Raw genomic sequence first — 23,184 nt, 5'->3', positions numbered from 1 at the left:
GCAGCTGCTCAAGGGATCATTAAAGTTCTATTCTATAGATAAGGGAAGTGGTCAGTGTAGGTTGTGAGTGCAGGTCATAGAAGTGCAGGTTTGAGTTCAACATGGTGACAGCTTTGGGTAATAAGCTGTCTCTGAGTCTGTTCTGGCCCCTATGGACCTTTAGAGCATGCCAGAGGGCATCAGGTTGAAGTGAAAACCAGGGAGAGTGGTGTCCTTCGTGATGTTCCCTGCCCTGCCGAGACAACTGGAGCTGGAGATGCCAGGCAAAGTGGGTGGAGGGCAGCAGCTGATGGTCGTCTGTGCTGTGTTTACCACATTCTCCAACCTCTTCCTGTAGGCTACAGTGAAGCAGGAGTGCCACACTGTGATGGCATCGGTCAACAGGCTCTTAATTGTGGAAAGGTAGAAGGTCACCAGCAGCTGTGTGTGCAGATACTCCTTCCTGGGCACCCTCAGGAAGTTAAGCACACTGCTGGGCCTTCTTGACCAGTGCTGTGGTGTTCACAGACCAGCAAAGGTCTGCAGAGATGTGGATGTGAGGAACTTGAAGGACTGGACTCTCCACACATTCAGTGTTGATGTATAGTGCGGCGGGCTCGGCTTTATTCAATCTAAAATCCAGGATGAGTTCCTTGGTTCTTGTGATGTTCAATGCAAGGCTTTTCATTGAACACCATTTACCAACTTTTAGGACCTTATTTCTGTAAGCTGCTTCATTTCCCCCTGTGACCAGCCCCACCACTGTCGAGTCACCTGCAAATTTGACAATGATGTTCTCTGGGTGATTGGTGCCACAGTACAGTAGTCATTAAGACTAGCTGCAGGCGACTTTTTTGAAACTGGGATGATTGTAGCAAATTACGGTTTTGTTTTTGTCCCAATTGTAGTGAGATTTTTTTGTTTGTTTTTCACATGCAATATTCTTGAATCTAATCTCTTTTTGACTTTGAGCCATGAAATTGATCCTGTACGAAAGGTACCAGAATTTTAATTTACTTTATTTTAATGAGCGATGCATGCATCACATGATCATATTTTGGCTTAGATTGACTTTCCAGTGTCTTCCTGAGGCAATACACTGATCCATACACATTTAGTTCAGCAGGTGGCAGTGTCTCCCTCCCTTTAACATGACCTCTGTGAAGCTTGTCTTGTTTATGATACTGAATGTGAAAGCGGGTTCACAGCTTCTAGGTTCACTTGTTCCAGTTGTGGCTCAAGTTTGCTAGTCAGAAATTTAAGTTTATTTCAGCTTAGCATATGTGAATATTACTTTTGAAGACATCTGTTTGTGGAATCTGGAAAGCTTACTGGAAAGAGTAAGTTGCTGGAAAAAACAAAGAGAAATTCAGGGATATTGTAGAAAGTCACTGATTTAAGGGTCCTCAGGGTGGAGCTTAGTTCATACAGCTGTGATTTGCTGAAGAGCCTGAGCACCTGAGCTTTATATATCCAGGATGCCAGCTGATGCATATCTTGTATCGATCTGCTGCTGAATTTAATCTGTAAGCTAGTCTGACTGTCCACATGTGATGTGTTTGATTACTCTGCTTATTTGTGGGAGTACAGTGCGATTTGTTTTTCCTTGTTGTATTTTTATTCTTTTGCATGTCCATTTTCTTTCATTTTTTTAATTTAATAAATCCATAAGTCGCCCTCTGTTAAGGATTAAACACGGTACTCTGTCCATGGTGCTGAAACTGTAGGAATATCAAAGAGGACAAAATGAGTAGGACTTCATCTTTAAAGATGCTACCTCTAGCATTTTTTCCCTGCTCCTTTCCTCTCTCTTTTCTCCACCCTGGATGTTTGTTTTTTGTTTTCATGTTTTTTTTTTTTTCATTTATTTATTTATTTTTTTATCTTACGTACGTTATCACTGGCATTCGCTCTTCCTCTCTCTTTCTGTGATCTTCTCCCTGTCTGGTATACCTGCCCCTCCCTCTTTCTCTCCCCTTTTCTCTTTCTCTCTCAGTCAGGCGTCTACTCCGCTTTTCCTCCAGCTGGGTTCATTCCTGAATGGAATTTATTTATTCTTTGTCAATCTCTCCCATTATCATCTTTTATTCCCTTCTTAAGACATTGATATTGTTCTGCAAAGTCCAGGGAAAGAATACAGACTGAATAAGGCACAGCCTCCCTCATGTAAGTACACAGCTTTTTCCATTTGTGTTGCGCTCAGGAATGTGTGTGTCTTGCACTCAGCATACATATATATTTAGCTCTGATGATTGGATGTTGCTGCTTTTTTGTGTTGTTACATATACAGAATGATTTGTAACAAATAAAATCCCCACAGCTATTTATAGTTTCAAGGATATTTTTAATTCATTTAAATAGATCTGACTCTAAAAATGTAAAATTGGAAACATTAAAACATTGGAGTGTTCTTAATAAAATAATAATTATATAAAACGAATGTTTTTGATAGCATTAAATATTATACCCATCATGAACTGATTTAGTATGCTTTATTATTTCAGGTGTTAGGTTGATGTATTGTCTCTTTGCAGGGCTGGAGACTTAGATTAGAGGACAGGTTAAATATTAGTTTTATTAAACCAGCCGATATGGCAGTAAATTTAGATGTTAAATGTCTGCTGTACCAATAGTTTTTACATTTATGATTAAGTAATTAAAAAAGAAAATATTTTTGTGTTAAATGGAAAATCTCTTTAGAAACTCATACAAAATGTTTACAACTTCCGCATTAATCAAAATTTTCAGTTATCAACATATAAGTCTGTTTTTAAACAACTTCATTAATAATTTTGATGTATTTCCCTAGATTTTTAATTAGTCTGCAGCTGCTTTGTGTGCAGTGGGATCTAGCCATGTTTTGGTACTTTCAGGGGATCTGGAGAAGATGCAATGACATGACAGATGGTTTGCTTATCATCTTCATCAATTAGTTCTACTGGGGCTGTTTACTTAATCGCTTGTCCTTGTTTGTTTTGGAACTAAGATGACATGCTGGCAGTGGTTCGATTTGCAAGATCAGATCAGTCTCCAGTGGCAAGGGAAATGGAGACAAAGAGTCAGAGTCAGATTCAATTGCAACGTAACAAACATGTTTTCCCAGAAATCATAAACTCTGTGACTGTCTAAACAGAAAATGTCAAAAAAATTTCACTATAAAATCAATTGTTTGCTGTCTAATATTGGATTTAGGATAGTGGATAATAACACACTTCTTTTATGAACTTCACTTCCCATGCTGACACACATACTGTATTTTACTTCAGACTTTTCTGTGTTGTTATTTTTCTAATGGTGTATTTTAATGTGCAGAAACTTAAAAAAAGGTTGGTGTTCCTGTGATATTTGGTGATAAATCTGTATGGAATAAACAGTTCTTTTTATCATATCCAATTTGAATGGGCTGTAAATCATTATACCTTCGGGTGACTGAAGTCTGGAAATAATTGAGCTGGTATTTTCCTCCTAATTTCCTGACACATTAAAGATGGTTTTCCTGGCCACTGTTGTTCTGGGTCCTTTGTTGTTCTCTTTCTAGTGAATTCAGCTCTTCCTCCCAGGATGATAACATTTTTGTGGTTTTGAGAACAGAAGAACGTCTGGCCTCAGAGTGGAGAAAATGATTTAAACTAATTTAAGCTGTTTCTCCAGGTTCACTACCAACTGCCAATCCAGAGTTGGTGACACAATCCCTGCTGCTGCCCTTTTGTGTCCAGCCCTCGGCTGCCCTCCAGCCTTAACTAGACGTTTTGTGTTGTGCATCCAGCTACAGCTGCTGATCCCATTGCTGATAGCTTCTGCAGTGGGTTTCAGCACCTGGTTGTGGTGGCAGGTGTAATGGCCTTGGCCGAGCGCTGTTGGGCAGGATATGCTCAAACATTCCTTTTGCTGAGCATAGTGAGCAGTAGGGGTCTCTCCACCTAGTCCCAGGTGTAGAGGTTTTCCGGACAATGCAGGACTTGGTCAAACACTGACCAAATCAGAAATGCAATTCAGCATATTAAGACTGGGCTTCTTAATGCATTAGCATATTAATTGACTGACACCGTTAATTTTTGTAACACTCGTTAACGCAGGTTTTATTTATTTATTTATTTTTAAATTGTTTTTCAAACTACTTGTTTACTCGCCACATGCAGAGGATTGCAGTCCAACACCTCTTCCTCCATGTCTTGTCCTGTTGCAGCAGTACTTATGAAGTAATCAGGAGAGAGCGGGTTTATTAAAATGAAGAGATTAGAAAAAGAAAAAGAACCAACATTACTCTTTGTCTGTCAAAACCCATGGGCAGCAAATTGTGACATTAGGATGGGACACTGCTCTCAACAGTGTACTATATATATATATATATATATATATATATATATATATATATATATATATATATTATAGAATTGTTAGAGGGGCCTGAAAACTTGCAAAATATAGCGCCCAAGCGCTTATGTGCACGTCGCTGTAATTGTACCGGAAATTGTGTGCTGACAAACATTCCGGGTCGTTTGAAACACAAACTGCAATTAAATATTGAATATGTTAATTAATTATAATTAACCCATTAAAGTTGTCATGCCCACCCCCAAACACACACCCACACCTACACCCATACACACACACACACGCACATACACACACACACACACACACACACACACACACACACACACACACAGTATATAAATATAATAAGGAATGCATACGTTCAGCAGACAAAGAGTTTTCTTAAAGGACTGTATTGTTACATAATCCATACAGATATTGGTTTTTTGTTCTTGACTGTTGCAGTATTTATCTGTTCCCCATGGCATGTGTGTGTACACTGGCTTGCTATATACTGCATTAAAACCTGGAGTTATTATTGAACTTGCATTGTGCCCCTGTCAGCACACACATTTTCTCTGTTGTGCACTCTGTAGCTTTTCTGCTTCATCAACTGCAAGAAGTTAAAAAATTGAGAATGTTTATATAGGCATATCATTAAAAGAAATATAATAAATTAGTTGAATAATGTTTGAGGCAAACAGCTTGGACAGCAGTGACTTAGTATTCAGTTTTCCATTTTCCTTTTTTCTTTATCCTAGGAAGATCAGCCAACTTCTGCTCTTTTAACATTAGCTAATGTCACTACAGACTAAAGCATGGTTGTCTGCTAGCTATATGTTGGTGTGGTTTCATACAAAAAAAAATTGAATAAATGGAATATTCTTTTCAGTCATGCACTGCAGTAAGCATGACAGTATAGGTGAGCTGTATATTTATATTACATTGTATTTTACATAAATAGAAATACTGCTCTTTCACTAATCAAGTGTTTGGTGACAATAGAATCAGATTCAGGGAGCCTTGCCATCTGCTTCAAATAACTGGGGTGAAAGGACACCAAGAGAAAGAGTGAGAGAGAACAACAAACAATAGACAGACAGTTTAGTTGGGCCAGTAACAACATATCTGAAGCATCCAGCACCGGAACCAGAAATACCTGCAGAGAGAAGTCACAAGCTACAGAATAGTGAGAGATACAAAGATGATGACATGCAGTAATGGGATACAGCACAACCACATTTGATCTTGGTTGTATAGTAAGTAATGCCTTTACAGGTACCATTCAAGAAGAAGGACTATTTATAGGCTTCATTGAAGGCTAGAAGTGTAAATCAAATGTAAGTGAGGGTGCAATAAAGCAGTTTCTGGATCCTCATAAGTGTATCTAGCAAAAGCATCATTTATCCGCTTTTCTCTCCATTTTCTATAGTTCTCTGATTGACTGAGAGACTTGATGCCTGGTTAATGAAGTCATCTCATTTAGGGCTGCAACGATTAGTCGGCGTTGTCGACAATAGTCGACAATAAAAACAGTTAACAGCGAATTTAGCTGTCGACTAAAAAAAAAACAAAAACTACAGAGTGAGACATCGTCTTCTAATCCTATCTCTGCTAAGAGTTGCACAATGCACATGCGCAAAGAGGGGAAAAAATATAGAGTTTGACATTGTCTTCTTTTTTTATCTCTGCTGAGAGTTGCACATGCGCAATAAAGTCCGCCAGGGGAAAAATATGGTGGCGGACCAGGGAGGAAAACTGCGGCGGAGAATGTTAAAAGTCTGGGATAACTTAACGTTAAACTTACAAAATAAATTAAATACATGTGAGATTTGTAAAGCGGACCTTGTGTACCACGAAAGTACGTCTGCAATGCTCGAACATTTAAAGAGGAGGCACGTCGGACTTACTTAACAACCTCATGCATGATTTCAAAGCTGTAATAATCATGAGATACATAATCCGATTGGTCGACTAGTCGTTTTAATAGTCGGTGACTAATCGACCATCAGAATAGTCATTAGTTGCAGCCCTAATCTCATTGCATCCCTTGGCCCTACTGTGGACATGATAAAAATACACTGCAATTTTTGTTTAAAAATGCCTGAAAGACAAAAATGCATAGATATGTTCAATTATGCTCCCATAGTTATTCCAAATAAATTTAAGTACATTTTAATGGTGATGATAAATTTTAAAATTATTAATTGGCCTGTAGTGCAGTAAGTAATAGTAGTAAGTAGTAATAAAACCCCTTTAAATGACCAGAGATGGACAATTAATCTTTAATTGCAGTTATTGATATGAGGATTGATCATCAGGTAAAACTGCAAAAACCTTCCATGGGCCACCTTATCGTGGCGGAGGGGTTTCCCTGAGGGCTCTCCGAAGGGATTAATAAAGTATTTCTATTCTATGTCCCAATGATCCGAGGAGCTATGTTGTAAGGGGCTTCATGCCCCTAGTAGGGTCACCCCTGACAAACAGGTCTCTAGGCGAGGGACCAGACTGGAGGTGGGGCACAAAGGCAAGCGCATGGTGGCTGGGCCTTGGTTCATGAGACCCGGTTGGGCTCAGCCCGAAAGGATGACATGGCCCTTCCTCCTATGGGCTGACCACCCATGGGAGGGGACATGGGGGTCAGGTGCAATGTGACTCGGTCAGTGGCCAAAGGCTGAGACCCAGTCGATCCGATCCTCAGCTGCAGAAGCTAGCTTTAGGGATATGGAACGTCACCTCTCTGATGGGGAAGGAGACTGAGCTCGTGCGCGAGGTTGAGTGGTTCCGGCTATATATAGTTGGACTCACTTCGATGCACAGCTTGGGCTCTGGGCCATCTCTAGAATGGCTGGACACTCTTCCACTCCAGAGGTGCTCCCTGTGAGAGGTGCCGAGCAGCTTGGTTTTTGCATGTTGGGGTCTGTCGTGGTAAAGAAGGAGCTGGGCCAAAAGGCAAAGCTCTCAATTTACCATTCGATCTATGTTCCAACCCTAGCCTATGGCCATGAGCTGTGGGTAGTGACCTAAAGAACAAGATCGCGAATACAAGCAGCTGAAATGAGGTTCCTCCCCAGGGTGGCTGGGCTCTCCTTAAAGATAGGGTGAGAAGTTTGGTCATTTGGGAGGGGCTTAGAGTAGAGTCACTGCTCCTCTGCATTGAGAGGAGCCAGATGAGGTGGTGACCTCTGCATAGGAAGCCTCCTGGACACCTCACTGGAGAGGTGTTCTGGGCACCTCTCTGAATGAGGTAGAAGAAGTGGCTGGGGAGAGGGAAGTCTGATCTTCCCTGCTTCGGCAGCTGCCCTCTCAACCCAACCCTGGATAAGATCATGCAGTGATAATGAATCACACTAGCAAAGGGAAAAAAAATCTGCTAAAATAGGGAAAGTCAGAGAAATGACCTTAACGCTGTTCAAGTGTACATGCAAGGCTTTTCACAATAATCACTGAACTGCAACTAATGAGCAGTGTTTTAAAATCCTGCCCATTCTGCAACTCCTGTCAGTAACCATGGTAACATTTATTTGAGTTTTTCTGCTTCTAATTGTGGTTTCATTTTTACTTCCTAATTGTGAAATTCACATACCCGACTAGATTTAAGAATGTCTGCACTTATGCTAGATGTTCAGCAGTGAAATTGGTGTTATCTATGCTTATATTTTCAAGAATTGGATAATTATAGCAAGGTTAATTTCTACAGAAAATATTAAACGTGTTGATATGACCTTGTCTGTCTGTGTGCATTAGAGAAGTATGATATGAGACAATAATAAAGCATCTTATCATTAAAAATATCTGAAAGTTCTAAAGCACAACACAGAGAAGTACAAACAGTTCCAGTTAGAGCATCTGCTTAGCAAAGATGCTACGTGGAGTTTGTCAGTGATGACTTCATGTTTGTAGTGCAGGATGATTCATTGCTTCTGCATTTTGAGCAGCAGCTGTAATTTCACTATGCTGCATTCATATGAAGTGTCTGTTAAAAACTACTCACTAGGAATTAATTACTCTTAAGTCTTAAATTTCTGGTTAATTGCACCTCTTTTGGATAAGCGGGTTATTATTGCCACAAGAGCATTGATCTGTTAAGAGACTTCAGCACAGCCTTGTATTTCACTGCAGCCAGTGTCTGTATTTGCGATTCTTACATACCCAGGTGTTAGTGAGGCAACACAGCATCTTAGATAATAGGGTCCTTTGATGTAGATCAGGGTGCTGGAGGTAACACAGCCTAATGTTTTAAATGGTCTTAAATTTAGAAAGTGACCTCTAAAAAGTCATCTTTAAAGCTTTTTCCCCCTAAATGAAAGACTTCTTGCTCTTGAACTATTTTCCTGTTTTAATGAGCTCAGTGCATTTAGGCTGTGGAGCCTCCGTGTGTTTGGGTTCCTACTTCTTAATTTACTAATTGCCACAAGTCTGTTACTCATTCTCTTTTTCTTTTTTTTTTACTTTGTCTCAAATGGTTTGGCTTTTATGTGCATCGACTTTAATGCCATAAACAAACAGGGAAATTTATGCAGAATTTTTATTTAATATAAATGATTGTGCATTTCATAAATTCATTTAAAGCATTTAAGCATTTTAGTAGTTATTATTGTGTCATCAAATACACTCTTGATAAAAGAAATAAAAACAATTCATATTTTGTTGAATCACACAAAAAGATTTTTTTTCATTTAAAAAGAAATAGATTAAGAAGACAATTAGTTGGGATTCATATTACTCCAAATTTGACTTTATTGCATTTTAATTAACTAACAAATCTATAAAATTCATTTTTAGATTCCTACTAATGACTAATGATGTAGCTCATAGAAAGCTATCTGTTTTCATTGTTTTTAAACCTAACTGTAGTACTAGTAAAGAATGATGAAGGTCAAGTGTGAAATTAATTGTGATTTTATGCTTCATTGCCTCCTGGAACAAGCCTCAGGACATTTGGGCAACATTATTTTTTCACAGTCCAACAACCTTTCCTCATCAGCACTTCTGTCACTGCACTTACATCCCATAGCAGCTCTCCTCTCACACCTTTTTCTGCTCTTATCCGATATTCATACACAATCTCTGCAGCAACCATATTACAATAGGAAGGCTCAGTGTGGTAAAGAAAGTTTTACTTTACATTATAGTAACAGATATGGACAGTTCTTTGGGTTTTGTCTGATGTTAAACCAAGGCAGTTATACTGTCATAGCCACCATGCTACTGTTCATAAAAAAACATGACCTAAAGCAAAATCTAAATCACTTTTGGAATATAGTTGGAGCTAAAAGGCTGATTTTGTTTGTGTATATCCTACATATGCAAGTCATGATTACATAAGTGACAACCGCCATGAAAGAAAATGTCTGTTTGTTTGAGATTCATGATGTCTGTAATTTAGCATGTTGTCATGTCTTACATCTTGTTCATCCATCCATCCATTATCTTGACCGCTTATTCCATTTCGGGTCGCGGGTGAGCTGGAGCCTATCCCAGCATTTTAACAGGTGAGAGGCAGGGTACACCCTGGACAGGTCACCAGTCTGTCGCAGGGCCAACACAGATAGACAAACAACCATTCACACACACACTCACTCCTACGGAGAATTTAGAGTGTCCAATTAACCTAACATGCATGTCTTTGGACGGTGGGAGGAAGCCGGAGAACCCGGAGAGAACCCACGCATACACGGGGAGAACATGCAAACTCCACACAGAAAGGCCACCACCCTCAAGGTTCGAACCTCCCCCCAGCCGAGATTCGAACCGGCGACCTTCTTGCTGTGAGGCTGCGGTGCTAACCACCACACCACCGTGCAGCTTGTTCATATACTTGAAATTATTATCACAATAATACTATTAATATGTTTTTTTTTTAGATATCCAGGTACTGTGGTTTCTGTCGGCATACTATAGCTGTATCCACAGAAAAATCTATTTTGTGTGACTATAAACAAAGAAAATTATATACTATATACTAAAATAAATAAATAAATTGCATTTTAATTACAGCTGAAGCATTAAACTATATGAACATAAGATCATGTAACTAATAAACTGCCTTCCATTATAATACAAATAATACACAAATTCAAACCCAGTGACACCTTCTGAGAGAGGAGCTGCAGTAAAGTACCAAAATGAACATTTTCCTTAAATTCCTTAAACGTCCCAGTCCCCACAAAGTCCCATATGTTGAAATGTCCAACTTTACAGCAGAAATAAACACATTTGCTCCCTGTCAAATATGTATGAAGAATATTTTAAAAGATGACTTGTAAAGAAAAAACTCTGTGGTCATTTATACCCTCATTAAGTCTAAGGAAAAACTGTTGTCTTCACAAATGGAACATCTACCAAAAATAAATAAACTGTTGCACAGGCCAGAGCCAACAATGAACAACCTCCCTAATGGATAGAATAGCTAGCTTGTCCTACCTAGCAATGATGTGAAAAGTCTTTTCTGAAACCCTCTGCAGACTGTAGGCTGCTTCAATTGACAACAGTGACCTTGCTTTACAGTACGGTGTGGTTAGTATACCGGCAGTGATACTTAAATGACAACCTTCATGTATTATCAAATTGCAGGGAGTGTGGATTGCCATTGCAGCTGATGCCAAGTTTGTACAATGAAACTGATGGTGAGGTCAGATTTTAAGTTGTCCTTTACCAGGTGACGATAAGCACTCTAAAAATATTCAGAGGAGGATATAGCAGCAGTACATCAGCAATATGTCAGTAGCAAAGGAAAGGGACATTTTATTGAGGAGTGTTACTTTATATTTTCTTTCATCTTTTATTGTGACCCCTTTCTGAGTAAATCTTTTCATCTTTTATGGCTACTTATTCATGCTTTTCCTTTCAAAGCCATCATAGCCGATGCTACTCTGTCATTTTCCTTTCCTGAAATTGTTGACTTTAGCTATCAAGCTAAAGGAGGTGACAGAGAGGAAGCAAAGTGTTTGAGTCTTCGTTTAGTACATGATTGCCAGCTGCCGAGTCCTATCTCCTTTCTGCTTCTCTTCCTCTCTGCCTCTCTCCCTCCCTCCTCAGTCTGCACTGCACTAAGAAGCATGTGGAGGAGAATTGTGAATGTGCCGAGCTTTTTATTGCGTGTATCTAGTATGTGTGTGTGTGTTTCTGAAGGACAGGGGAACGCTCGATAAGAGGACAGGCATTGCAGTATCGGAAATAGGAATTACAGGGGGTGCCTGCTTGCCCCACATCTTTGTATGTGTGTGAGTATGCCTGTACTTGTCAGCACGCTGCAACGCTGAAAAAGGAAAGTCGCTGGCTCAGCCCTCCCCTTTGCTAGGATTATGTAGCAGCCCAGGGGCAGCGTTACGTGTCAGGGAGCGTGGAGTTGGATCAGGCCTGCAAAGAGTGAGATGAAGGGCCGGAGCTGCTGGGAGCCAGGGACGGTCCGCTCCCTCTGCAACTCGGGCTGCTTGAGTAAACTCAACCAGGGTCAGTACAGTTATGGCTAAAGCTACAGCACAAGAGCACGGAGCTTTCACACTCCTCTCCATCTGTCCAACGACAGGTCTGTTCCTGCCACCTCTTCCTTATTTTACATCCAAAGGGTAGCTGTCAAGCCTCCATCCAACCCCCTCTCTGTGGCATCACTCACCACGAATGCTTACATTTCTACAGCTTCCTTAAACATGGCAGCGCCTTACGCTGTAAAAAGTGCAGCCTGTCCCCTCTCCTGACTCTGCACTGCATGCTCTTTCCCTTATTCTCCCTTGCTGCTTTTACTCATGCTCATTTCCACTCTCTTCTTTGCTCCACCTTATATTTGCATATGGATGAGCAGGAACCTGCCAGACTAACATGTTGTCTGGGCAGTGTATGTCTGTTTATTCATGTTTTGAGCTTAGAGTTCATTGCACCATTGGAAACTGTTGGATCTGATGTGCTGCATATACCAGGGTCCTAGAACCTGTTATTTATTATAGTAGGATGGTGAAGAAGAATAACAATTGTTTAACCATCTGCTCACAAGAAATATTACGCCGTATTAAACACTGATCCAAAGAGAAAGGGTTTTACACAAAACAAATATTCTCTTACTCCTCGTGGTGTAACATCCTATATGTAAGTTTGTAACCTTTTGAGTAACACTGAAACATGGGAAAACGTCAAATGAACTTTTCCTTCTGTGTCTCCAGCCATTTTGTCCTCTTTCCACCCCTCTGACTTCATCCATCGTTTTGTTTCTTGTGGCAGTCGGAACAAAGTAGAGTTGAACAGCTGTGCTTTCATGCTCCCAGCTCTCTTTCCCTTTTCCCTTTGTCTGTTTGCTGAAATGAGGTTGGCATTGGCAGTATAGTACAAGTTGTTTTAAGACTTACCTTTCTACTTTTTCAAAGCAAGTTTCTGCACATTTTTTGTAATTCTAAGATGTGATGAATTACAGCACATATGGTTTATAGAACACATTTCAGGACAAATGCACCATAGCTCTGAGTTTTGATTTGGAGGCAGACACCTACTTTACAGCCCCTTTTTTATTACAGTGTCACAACTTAATGTGATGGATTAAAAGCCTACATGAGAGGGTCCTGTTTTTTCAATTCAAACAAAATACTGACCTTAATCTTGTGTTATGAATACTTGGTTATATATAGGTTGATCCCAGTTTGCACATGGTCTCATAAAAGATACAGCGTTAACCTGAAATTTTTCAATCAGAACCACATGGACAAGGAAACTATTGACATAATGCATATATGGGTGTTTTATAAAGAGAGAGTGAAGAATAATAGTTGTTGGATGTTTATGCCAGGAAAACCTTGCAAATTTGCCAGGTTAGTTTGTGTAATTGACTTAATAATAAACAGTAGCTAAATGTAAATTGCAGTATATGGTACCAGTCTAAAGTCTTGACATGCCTACTCTTCTAAAATGAAGGGTGTGTTCAGATTTTTAATTGCTACCATCAACCAAAAATACACATAATTGTTTTAGAAGGGCCTTATTGCTTAAGATCTGTAAGTTTTTTTTTGTTTTTTTTGTTATAAAAATCCAAATAAAGACCTATTCTGATGGAACATACATTAGATAAAATATAAATGGTTTAGACAGTTTTTAGTGGACATGCTGGAGTTGTAGCTTAGAGCCATCAGAAGCCACTCAGGAACATCGGTGAGCTCACTGCTCCAACCATGACAGTGCTGAAAAAAATCAACAGCAACAACGAGCATAGCAGCCAGAATAATGACACCTTTCACAATATCCCTGGTTACCTTGACAGAAAATGGTGGAAATTTTACATATGCCCAACATTCCTGTTTTACTGACAGCCATGATATTGTCATTATTATGAAGGTAGTGCACCAGTTCTTTTTTTATGTCAGCAACAGGGATTTATGAAAAAAAAGTAGTGTAAGAAAGTTGTCTGGGGTAAAGAGCGTTCATTCTTCAGTGTAAGGATAATTTTTTTATGCTTAGACATCTGATAGAAATCTGTAAAGCCTCCAAAACTTCCAATTTAAATAACTTAAACAAGATTGAACATAACAAAATAAATAAAATAAGCTAACAAACCAGAGAGTACATACACAGTGCCCCTGTGTTAAGTTTTGTTCTTTTTGTTTTTTTGTTTTTTTTTTTATTAATTTTTTTAGACTCTATTATTTATCTTTTGTTAGTTTAAATTGATAATACATGTCTTTACAGCCATGAAAAAAAGGTCTAAAGATGAATGCATGGAAGCTCAGTAAAAATCTGTGTTATCTTATTAAAGAACCTTCTCTTCCTCTGTGGAAATTTCTCAGTGCAGTGGTGTTGCTACGATGAGCAGAATTACTGCATTCATTGGCATGGAAAACCTCTTGTGGAGCTGCACCTCCAAGTAAAATTCCACATCAATTTGAGACACAATATTTATTGACCTGTCTGTGTCTCTATGTGGATATTCTCACTCCTCAAGATGAGAGGGTTAAAACTTTGTCAGTGTGTTTGGACATGCAATACAAACACACTTGGCCCATACTAAATGCATTTTAAACAAAGCCTTAGAGCAAAGGGTCAGCCATATTGCTAATTCACTACAGTGCCCTGCTGTGCATTGATCAATTAAATGTTTTCAAATATTAATAAACACAACAAGGGAGTACATAGAAGATCGCTTTACCACAGCTTTTTAAACAGTGTCACTAGTTTTGGCTACCTTGGATGGCTACCTTCATGTCGTATGGTCTTGCAGCCACTTTATTCTGACAGTCACTATGATTGATCACTTAATTAACTGTGTTCAGGAGTTATTGACCTTGATTCTGCTCCATCTGTCTAGATTATCAGGCTGCCCAGTTACTAAGTCCTTATCAACAGCACTTGCTTTTAAATACTTTTTAATGAGTTGGCATTATGGTGCTTATTATAAGATTGGCTACCCAGTAAATCATTTTATTGCACAATTTGAAATACATATTCGGGATTGCATTGGAGCAACACTGCTGTCCTTCATAACAAGAAGACAAATTAACTTACTTGAGTAGATATAATTTGTTTTCTGAAGCTGGTGTTTAAGGAGAAACCAACTGACTAAGCTCCATGATGTTACATTCAGCCCCCTGTGTTTACTATGGCTCTAATAGTTTACAGTTCATTATCACACTGATTGTTGGGCAACTGTTTAATATGGTAAACAAAAAGTTAACATATCCATAACTTCTAAACACTAAAGTTTCATTTTTGCTGTCAACATGTTTTATTGTTATCTTTTTTGCTCCATGCTGACACTGTGCAGGATGCCACTGAAGTAAAAGTCAATGCTTAGTTGCTGCAGTTTGCTGTTAATCTTCTGTTGTTTGCTGCTTTCTGAGAGTGTTTGATTGGATACACTTCCAGAGCTGTGCTGCAGAGCTTTGGGGACAGTGATGAGTTGCACTGCACAGTTTCTCATTTGCTTCTGAAGAGCTGAGCTCCATATTACTGGGTTTAACCTGCTGTCTCCTCAGTTTGTCTCCTTGTGATGTATCTCTGGGGAGGTATGGAGACTGTTAGCAATTACTGGCCAGGATTACATTCCGTCCTCTGGGATGAATCCTTGCTCTTCATCTGGCTTGTCCTTTACTGCGTTTCTTATATGCTTCTCATTTCTCCCTTTTTTCTTGCACACACTATCAAAGGCAGCTATAAACCAGTCATTCTTCATCACTTTGCTGTCTGTGCTGAACCGGGACTGTAAATAGTATAAGTTGGAAATCTAGTGATTACCTGTGTATTAAGCTGGCTAAGTGAAAGTTGTTAGATTATATTCCTAGAGAATATTTCAAAATAAAAGTTTACCTCAATGAGTTTTATGTATGGGGCAAAAAGTATATCCAAATGCTCCAGAAGGCAATTTGCAGTTTTTTCTAAAGCAAGACATGATTTCTGTGAAGCTTGAAAATGTAAATGAATAATGCAAAATACTATCATGACAAAACTTTTTGGTTTGCATTCTGTAGCCAGGATTTGGCTGTAACCATCATTGCTTTTTTAGAGCCAGATAGGACCAGGTAACATCTTAGCATTTCTGCTGCAAAATCTCTGAATTAAACTAATTATTTCAGGATCTAACAGCAGGCAAGATATTTCCCTAAATATGTTGTCTGTTAGGAAAACACCATCTATGTGTTTATATACTGTAGCTTTTAATCTTTATCTTTATTTATCTACATTTATGTCATCATCAGGTGGAAGGTAAAAAAAAAAGATTCAGTCATGGAATATAGGGGTTAATGGACATTCAATGTGTTTTTATTTTTCCAAAAAAGACAGACTTAATCTGTAAAAGTAATGGATTAAATCCTAGTAATATTGAACCACCTTAAGTTTAGGGCCTCATGGTCGTGGGGCTTTTAACATTGTTTGCTTAGTTTGAAGACTTCTGATAACAATGACTTGTGAAAATGTAACTAACAGACTTTCAGAAAAGAAATTTACTCTTTTCTGTCAAAATGCCAGATATCTGTGTTCCCTTTAATTAGGGCTTACAGTATGTTTAAATAGGGTTTAAAACTAGAGGTGTTGTACATTTCTCCCATGTGCTTGCCTGCCTGGTGGGCTCATCTTTCTGCCACAGGGTGACATCCTGTCAGCCGGAGGCCTGGCTCCACTGATCTGACAGCCCGTCCTTGGGGACAAGCGAAGCGAGACAGGTCCTGACAGTGAGGCACCAGAGAACTGCTCACCCAATTACATACTCCCACCGCCTATTCGTCTACTTTTTTCCTTTCTCAAAACATGGTTTTTGCTGAGTAAAGCGGTGGACAATGAAGAAGAACTGAGGGACAAATGAGCTGTGTGCATGTAAAGCTGCCTGATGGATGTGTGTTTATGTGCTGCAATGATGTGGTTTTACCTGCTTGTGTCCCAGCTTGCCTTTGGAGCAAATTCATTCATCTGAGGAGAAGAGTGCAGTAGTAAGTAAAGTGGAAAAAGACTTGTATTTGTGTTGATACAGCATGTTCTTCAAGGTCCTAGGCTGTGGGGAACGGTGCCCTTGAGGCATGACTGGCGTGGTAATGGGCTCATGGCCTTGAATCGGGGTGTCAATTTTGCTCGATCTCATCCATCTACATCTGCTCTTGTGAGGAAAGGGGTTGGAAATAAGAGGGAGCATGCCAAGCATGAATGCACAGAAAACATAGATGGACAACTTATTGACAGAGCTGTAGTTTTAAACCCAGTATTCAGTTTTAACTACAGATCTGGGTGATATCCTGCTAATAGAAAATGTTTACCCATTTTAAAGCATCTTTGTCTCCAGAGCTCAAACTTTCTGGTGGTCCTTGACGTTTTGTTTATGCTGTATGGATCTGTGTGTGAAACCGAATCACAGAATGTGTATTTGTGGAAGATTTTATTGGAACTTTGTGTTCTGGTTCCTCTTTAGAGGTGCCAGTAGTCAATACTCTGAAGCAGACCGGCAGATCAAGTGTTATTGCAGCTCTTAGGCTTTTTTTTTCCTTAGAAAGAGAATTGGTTTTGAAGGTGAGGGGCATAAACAAATATGCCTTGGTTTATGTGACAGTTTATTTTTAAATCACATCACATAAAACTGTTGAAGTCATTGATGTGCGATAGCTGTGTATTAGGGGTGAAAGAAAAATTATATGAGGCAAGGCTTCACTGCAGCAGAGCTTAGCTTTGTATTCATTGCTCTAGATGGATTCTTCCTGTTTTTTTTCAGTCCCCCCCCAAGCAGCTCTAAATGATTTAAATATTATCCAGACCCCACAATGTAACTTCACACACAAATGTAGTTGTGATGCTGTGCATTAGGGGATGATTTTACTGCAGCTCAGTCAGTGGTGACTCTGCTGTCCAGTAACCTTGGTTTTCTGTTAGTCTCATGTTTTAGTTTAATTTTATTTAAGGGGTTGTTCATGATACAATCAACTATCATTGCTTTTTAACTATGCTTCAACAGAATTATTTAAAAAAAATAAACTCATAAAACAGGCCTGGACAAAAATGATGGTACCTTTAACTTAATATTTTGTTGCACAACCTTTTGAGGCAATCACTGCAATCAAATGATTCCTGTAACTGTGAATGAGACTTCTGCACCTCTCAGCAGGTATTTTGGCCCACTCCTCATAAGCAAACTGCTCCAGTATTCTCAGGTTTGAAGGGTGCCTTTTCCAGACGGCATGTTTTCGCTCCTTCCACAGATGCTCAATAGGATTTAGGTCAGGGCTCATAGAAGCCCACCTTAGAATAGTCCAATGTTTTCCTCTTAACCATTCTTGGGTGTTTTTAGCTGTGTTATGGGTCATTGTCATGTTGCAAGACCCATGACCTACGACTGAGACCAAGCTTTCTGACACTGGCCAGCACATTTCTCTCCCTTGATAGTCTTGAGATTTCATTGTACCTGCACGGATTCAAGACACCCTGTGCCAGATGCAGTAAAGCAGCCCCAGAACATAATAGAGCCTCCTCCATGTTTCACAGTAGGGACAGTGTTCTTTTCTTCATATGCTTCATTTTTCCGTCTGTAAACATAGAGCTGATGTGCCTTGGTAAAAAGTTCAATTTTTGTCTCATCTGTCCATAGGACATTCTCCCAGAAGCTTTGTGGCTTGTCAGCATGTAGTTTGGCAAATTCCAATCTGGCTTTTTTATGATTTGTTTTCAACAATGTTGTCCTCCTTGGTCGTCTCCCATTAAGTCTACTTTGGCTCAAACAGCGATGGATGGTTCACCTTTAATCTCTTTAGAAGTTTTTCTGGGCTCTTTTGTTACCATTCGTATTATCCGTCTTTTTGATTTGTCATCAATTTTCCTCCTGCGGCCATGTCCTGGGAGGTTGGCTACAGTCCCATGGATCTTAAATTTCTGAATAATATGTACAACTGTAGTCACAGGAACATCAAACTGCTTGGAGATGGTCTTACAGCCTTTACCTTTAACATGCTTGTCTATAATTTTCTTTCTAATCTCCTGAGACAACTCTTTCCTTTGCTTCCTCTGGTCCATGTTGAGTGTGGTACACACCATGTCACCAAACAGCACAGTGACTACCTGTAGACCTATTTATAGGCCCACTGACTGATTACAAGATTTAAGACACCTGTGATGCTAATTGGTGGACACATCTTGGATTAACATGTCCCTTTGGTCAAATTATTTTCAGTCTTTTCTAGGGGTACCATCATTTTTGTCCAGGCCTGTTTCACAAGTTTATTTTTTAAAATAATTCTGTTGAAGCATGGTTGAAAAGCAGTGTCTAACTTTCACTGGTTAAATTTCATAGAATTTTTATTTATTATTAATTTTGTCAGGTTCAAGTTATTTCTATGACCATTGTGAATTTTTCTTTCATTAACCGAAGGATACCAGCAATTTTGTCCACGTCTCTCTCTCTTTCTCTCTGAGAGAGATAGTGATAGTGATATATAGCTCATAATTATTCATACCTCTGGCAAATTCTGATTTAAAGTTACTTTTATTTAACCAGCAACTTTTTTTTTGATTGGAAATAACACAGGCATCTCCCAGAAGATTATAAGATGATGTACAAGAGGCATCATTGTGGGAAAAAATATTTCTAGGCTTTTATTTACATTTGAACAAAACGTGGCATGTCCAAAATTACTCATACCCTTTGCAAACTGTCACAGTCTATGGGAAAATCCAAAGTTCGAGACCATTCCATTCGTCTTCTTCCATGTCTTATCCTGCTGGAGCATCTGTTATAATCAGGAGAGAGAGCGTGTTATTAAAATGAAGAAGCATTTTCTTTCTGGCACTTAAGAAAGAAAAAAAAGAACCAACATTTCTCTTTATGCGTCAAAACCAATGGAAACACTTCCAAAAGACAATGAGAAAAATATTTTTACTAAATGTGGTTTTATCCTGGTGGATATAAGTTTTAGGCAAGACAGCAACATTTTATGACTGTGTTTTACAAACATGAAGCATAAAATTGGCCTTATTTTGCCTCTGGCTTAGTAAATCTTTGTCATAGCAAGATGAAACATACAGTTTTGCAATCTGTGAGATGTGTTCTTTCAGTAGAGGTGTTGTTTGTCTGTGTCCATGCTGTAGGGTGGACACGGGGAGCCATAATTTGGGTTTACATATTTTTTCTGACTTTGTGTACGTGGTCTTTTGTTTGTTGTCTTAACTGTGTTTAATAATAATATATATATATATATATATATATATAGCTGACAGGCTAATTACTTCCCTATGGGAGGAAGTTCTTAACTACTCCAACTGGCCAACTGCTTAAATTTGTACTACCGCAGTCAGGCTTTATCAATTAAAGGCTAATTTCATTATCCTTGGAACTTTACTGACCACTCCTCCTGCCTCCTTTCTACAGGCAACGTTCTGATGTCAACACTTTTTTCATCCCTCAGCTGCTTTTTCCAACAGGGACTTTATTGATTTTCTTCTGGCTTATAATAAGTGGATGCTGGTGTCATTTTCAAATCCAGGTTTGGTTTTGTTATTGCTGAAGTCCTGTGCTGCACTGACCTTTATCTTGATTGTTTGGATTTAGTCTCTTTTCTCTCATGGCCTGACAGCTGAGTCTCGCTGAGAGCTCACGCAGCACTATCCAGCACCTCAGGTTCTAGCTCAGTGACCTGTGTTTGTGTTGTATCTTGGTCCATGAACTTTGATTGCCTGTAGGTGAAAATGGATGCCACAGAATGCAAACATGGTGAGAGATTTTCTTTTTTTTTCTTTTCTTTTCTTTTTTTTTCTTTTCTTTTCTTTTTCTGTATTGAAGATTTTTCCCCCTGTACGACAGTAACAGTAGTATATAGTGATGGCTAATGTTATTAGACTGTTTTAGTTTACAGTATGTACAGTATATCTGCTTTGGCATGCTGACATTGCTACTGAAACTGTATACCATGGAATGGTCTTTAAAGCTACATGTTGCCCAGTAGAATAAATTCAGAAATTTCAGAATAGTATTTTATATAAAAACAGTGGGGTTTTTTTTTATACAAAAGGAATGTGGGTATTTAGCAGGTATATGGTGAGATTAATGCAACATGCTCAACATCTGAATCTCATGTTAAAATGTACTAATTAGCCTTGAACTCTGAGAACAGCTGACCCTTAAATTCTTAAGCCATTTAATTTTGAATCATAAGAGATAAGTGGACATTCATTTTTCAACCGTTATTCACATTATTTAGAGTTATCCAGCCAATAGATGCAATGAGATTTCTCCAAAAAAAAAAAACAAAAAAAAACTGCTGCTGGCTTGAGATTAAAAGTCAGATGATCACTTAAGTCATTAGGATTGCTTCTGGGAATAATGATCTTCACTCTCACTTGTTAGACATTTTTGTAATTAATGCTTTTAATCGTAACAGAGGCATAGCTGAAAAGCAGTTCCTTTTCTGACCTGTGATTTTGTCACTGTTGTTTGATATTTAAGTATATTGCTTTTGTCTCACAGTCAACAACCACTTTTACTCTTGATGTTGCCTTGGTTACTGAAAACTGTTGACAATGGGGACCTCTAAATGCCAATGCATTTAACAAAAATGATTTTGGCAACTTTGCTGTTTACGTATGGAGTGGTGATGTTGAATGTGGTTTTTTTGTATGTGAATAGAATAGAATAGAATAGAAATACTTTATTAATCCCTTTGGAGAGTCCTCAGGGAAAATAAATATGCTGGTTGTTGTGTTAGATGCTCCACTAGACAAAGGTCCTGTTCAAATATGAACACATTAAGTGAAGTACAGTTGCGACTGCCATGCTACCACCACCCCGAGGCAGAGATCCATGTTATACTTGCATGGTGTAAATAGGCTTGACACGGTTGATAGTCTCCTTCACTGCAAGGTCACAGCCTGCCATGTTCTCAGGAAAAAGTATTGCTGTGATGCTGCCTCCCCCAGATAGTCTCTTCTATCAGCTACATAACAAATCTCTTCATTGTGAGACAGCATACTCTGCATGTTCCTGTGCAGAAGGCTGCAAAATACCATTTTTTACACATCAAAAGATCAGCAGGGTGGATTAGGGGGTGAAGAGTTTCTCTTTAAACTCAAACTGTTAACCTCACGATCACAGGAATACACATTTTAGATGATAAAATGAACAGCTTCTGCCTCAGCGTTCTATTTTTTACTTTTTCACTATTTTTTCCCCGTGTCACTCCACCTTGCCATCTGTTTTCTTAGTTTTAGCAGTAGCTGTAATGTTATATGTCACATCTCTGGTGTGGCTGCTGGGTTGTTCCAGCTTCTCAATATGCTGCTATGTGTCAGGAGCAAAACAGCATTTAAAGGGGTCATTTTAAAATTATCCCCATCATGTAGGTTTGTTTTGATTTATTAAAATCAGACATTACAGGAAGGGATTATGTTTTTTTAGATTTAAAATCAGATTAATCTTCATTTTTAAAAGTCTGATGTCAAGTGTTTTGAAATTTCTACATAACCATGAAACCCATGTCAATTTTGAGCTGGAACCTGTCTTGTATGTCACAACCATGTAATCTCCCATGTTTCCTGTCTATCTCTTCTCCATCACCTGACAGATAACAGGTCAAATAAAATCCTTCAAGATTATTTTTCCCAAAAAGCTCATGTGTAATGTTAAAACATGACCATGACTTCCTCTGTTTTAATCAGGTAATAATATAACCATCTGCTTACAGCCTGTACTAAGTTATATGTGATAGAGTGTGATTGGGTAGGATTACTGTGCGGTGGAGAGTATTTGTTTGCCACATGTAAGTCAGATTTAATCATCTCTGATGGGAAGTATCACTTTGAAAAGAAGAGCGTTTTTACATATTTTTCAATGTTGCATAAAACTTTTAAAAGAGAAAACCTTCTAAACAAATTCCTTTATATTACTTCTCTTTTCCAGATGACTCAGGGGATGAAGAGCCCACATCCCAGTCCGACAGGAGTGAGATTCAGGGCACCCTGAAGATACTTGTCAGCAAGCTTGATGACCTCAGCACATGTAACGACCTAATCGCCAAGCATGGAGCAGCGCTGCAGCGTTCCCTGAGTGAACTGGAGGGGCTGAAAGTCCCACTGGAGGGAGGAGAAAAGATCAAGGCGGTCAACGAGCGAGCCACCCTCTTCCGCATCACTTCCAATGCTATGATCAATGTAAGTACTCAGGGCATAGCAAGCCACAAGATGCAGCAGCAGTTAGAAATATTTGTCGTGCATACTTTGGTGTGATCTCTGTCACAGGAATGCCTGTCATCTATGACGTCCTGGTTAGTGAGTGATGAGAGAAGAGATTACCTCACACTGTGTGAAATGTCAAAAAGACTCAGTGACCACAGGTTTACACAGACACTTTTACACCTCATCAGATTATGTTTAACCACCTCCAATGAAACAGTGACAAGAAATATAACTGTTTGTCTTTGCAAAGCTGATGACCAATTCTTTGCTTGCTGC

General features: G+C 39.0%; 1 protein-coding gene across 3 annotated transcripts in view; it reads left to right on the top strand.

The window, feature by feature from the left end:
* The window catches only part of osbp2b (oxysterol binding protein 2b), a 51,428-nt gene that overhangs the window by 10,031 nt on the left and 18,213 nt on the right, over positions 1 to 23,184 (top strand). For 2 of the 3 annotated variants that reach the window (XM_041999079.1, XM_041999078.1), the window contains exon 3: positions 22,634 to 22,884. In XM_041999079.1, coding sequence (XP_041855013.1) covers positions 22,634 to 22,884 — 251 coding nt within the window. Of the gene's footprint in view, positions 1 to 22,633; positions 22,885 to 22,971; positions 23,002 to 23,184 lie in introns of all 3 variants that reach the window. The other variant, XM_041999077.1, reaches the window with a different exon arrangement.

This window comes from Melanotaenia boesemani, chromosome 11, assembly GCF_017639745.1.
Source record: "Melanotaenia boesemani isolate fMelBoe1 chromosome 11, fMelBoe1.pri, whole genome shotgun sequence".
NCBI lineage: Eukaryota > Metazoa > Chordata > Actinopteri > Atheriniformes > Melanotaeniidae > Melanotaenia > Melanotaenia boesemani.
This window is presented reverse-complemented; position numbering and strand designations above follow the sequence as displayed.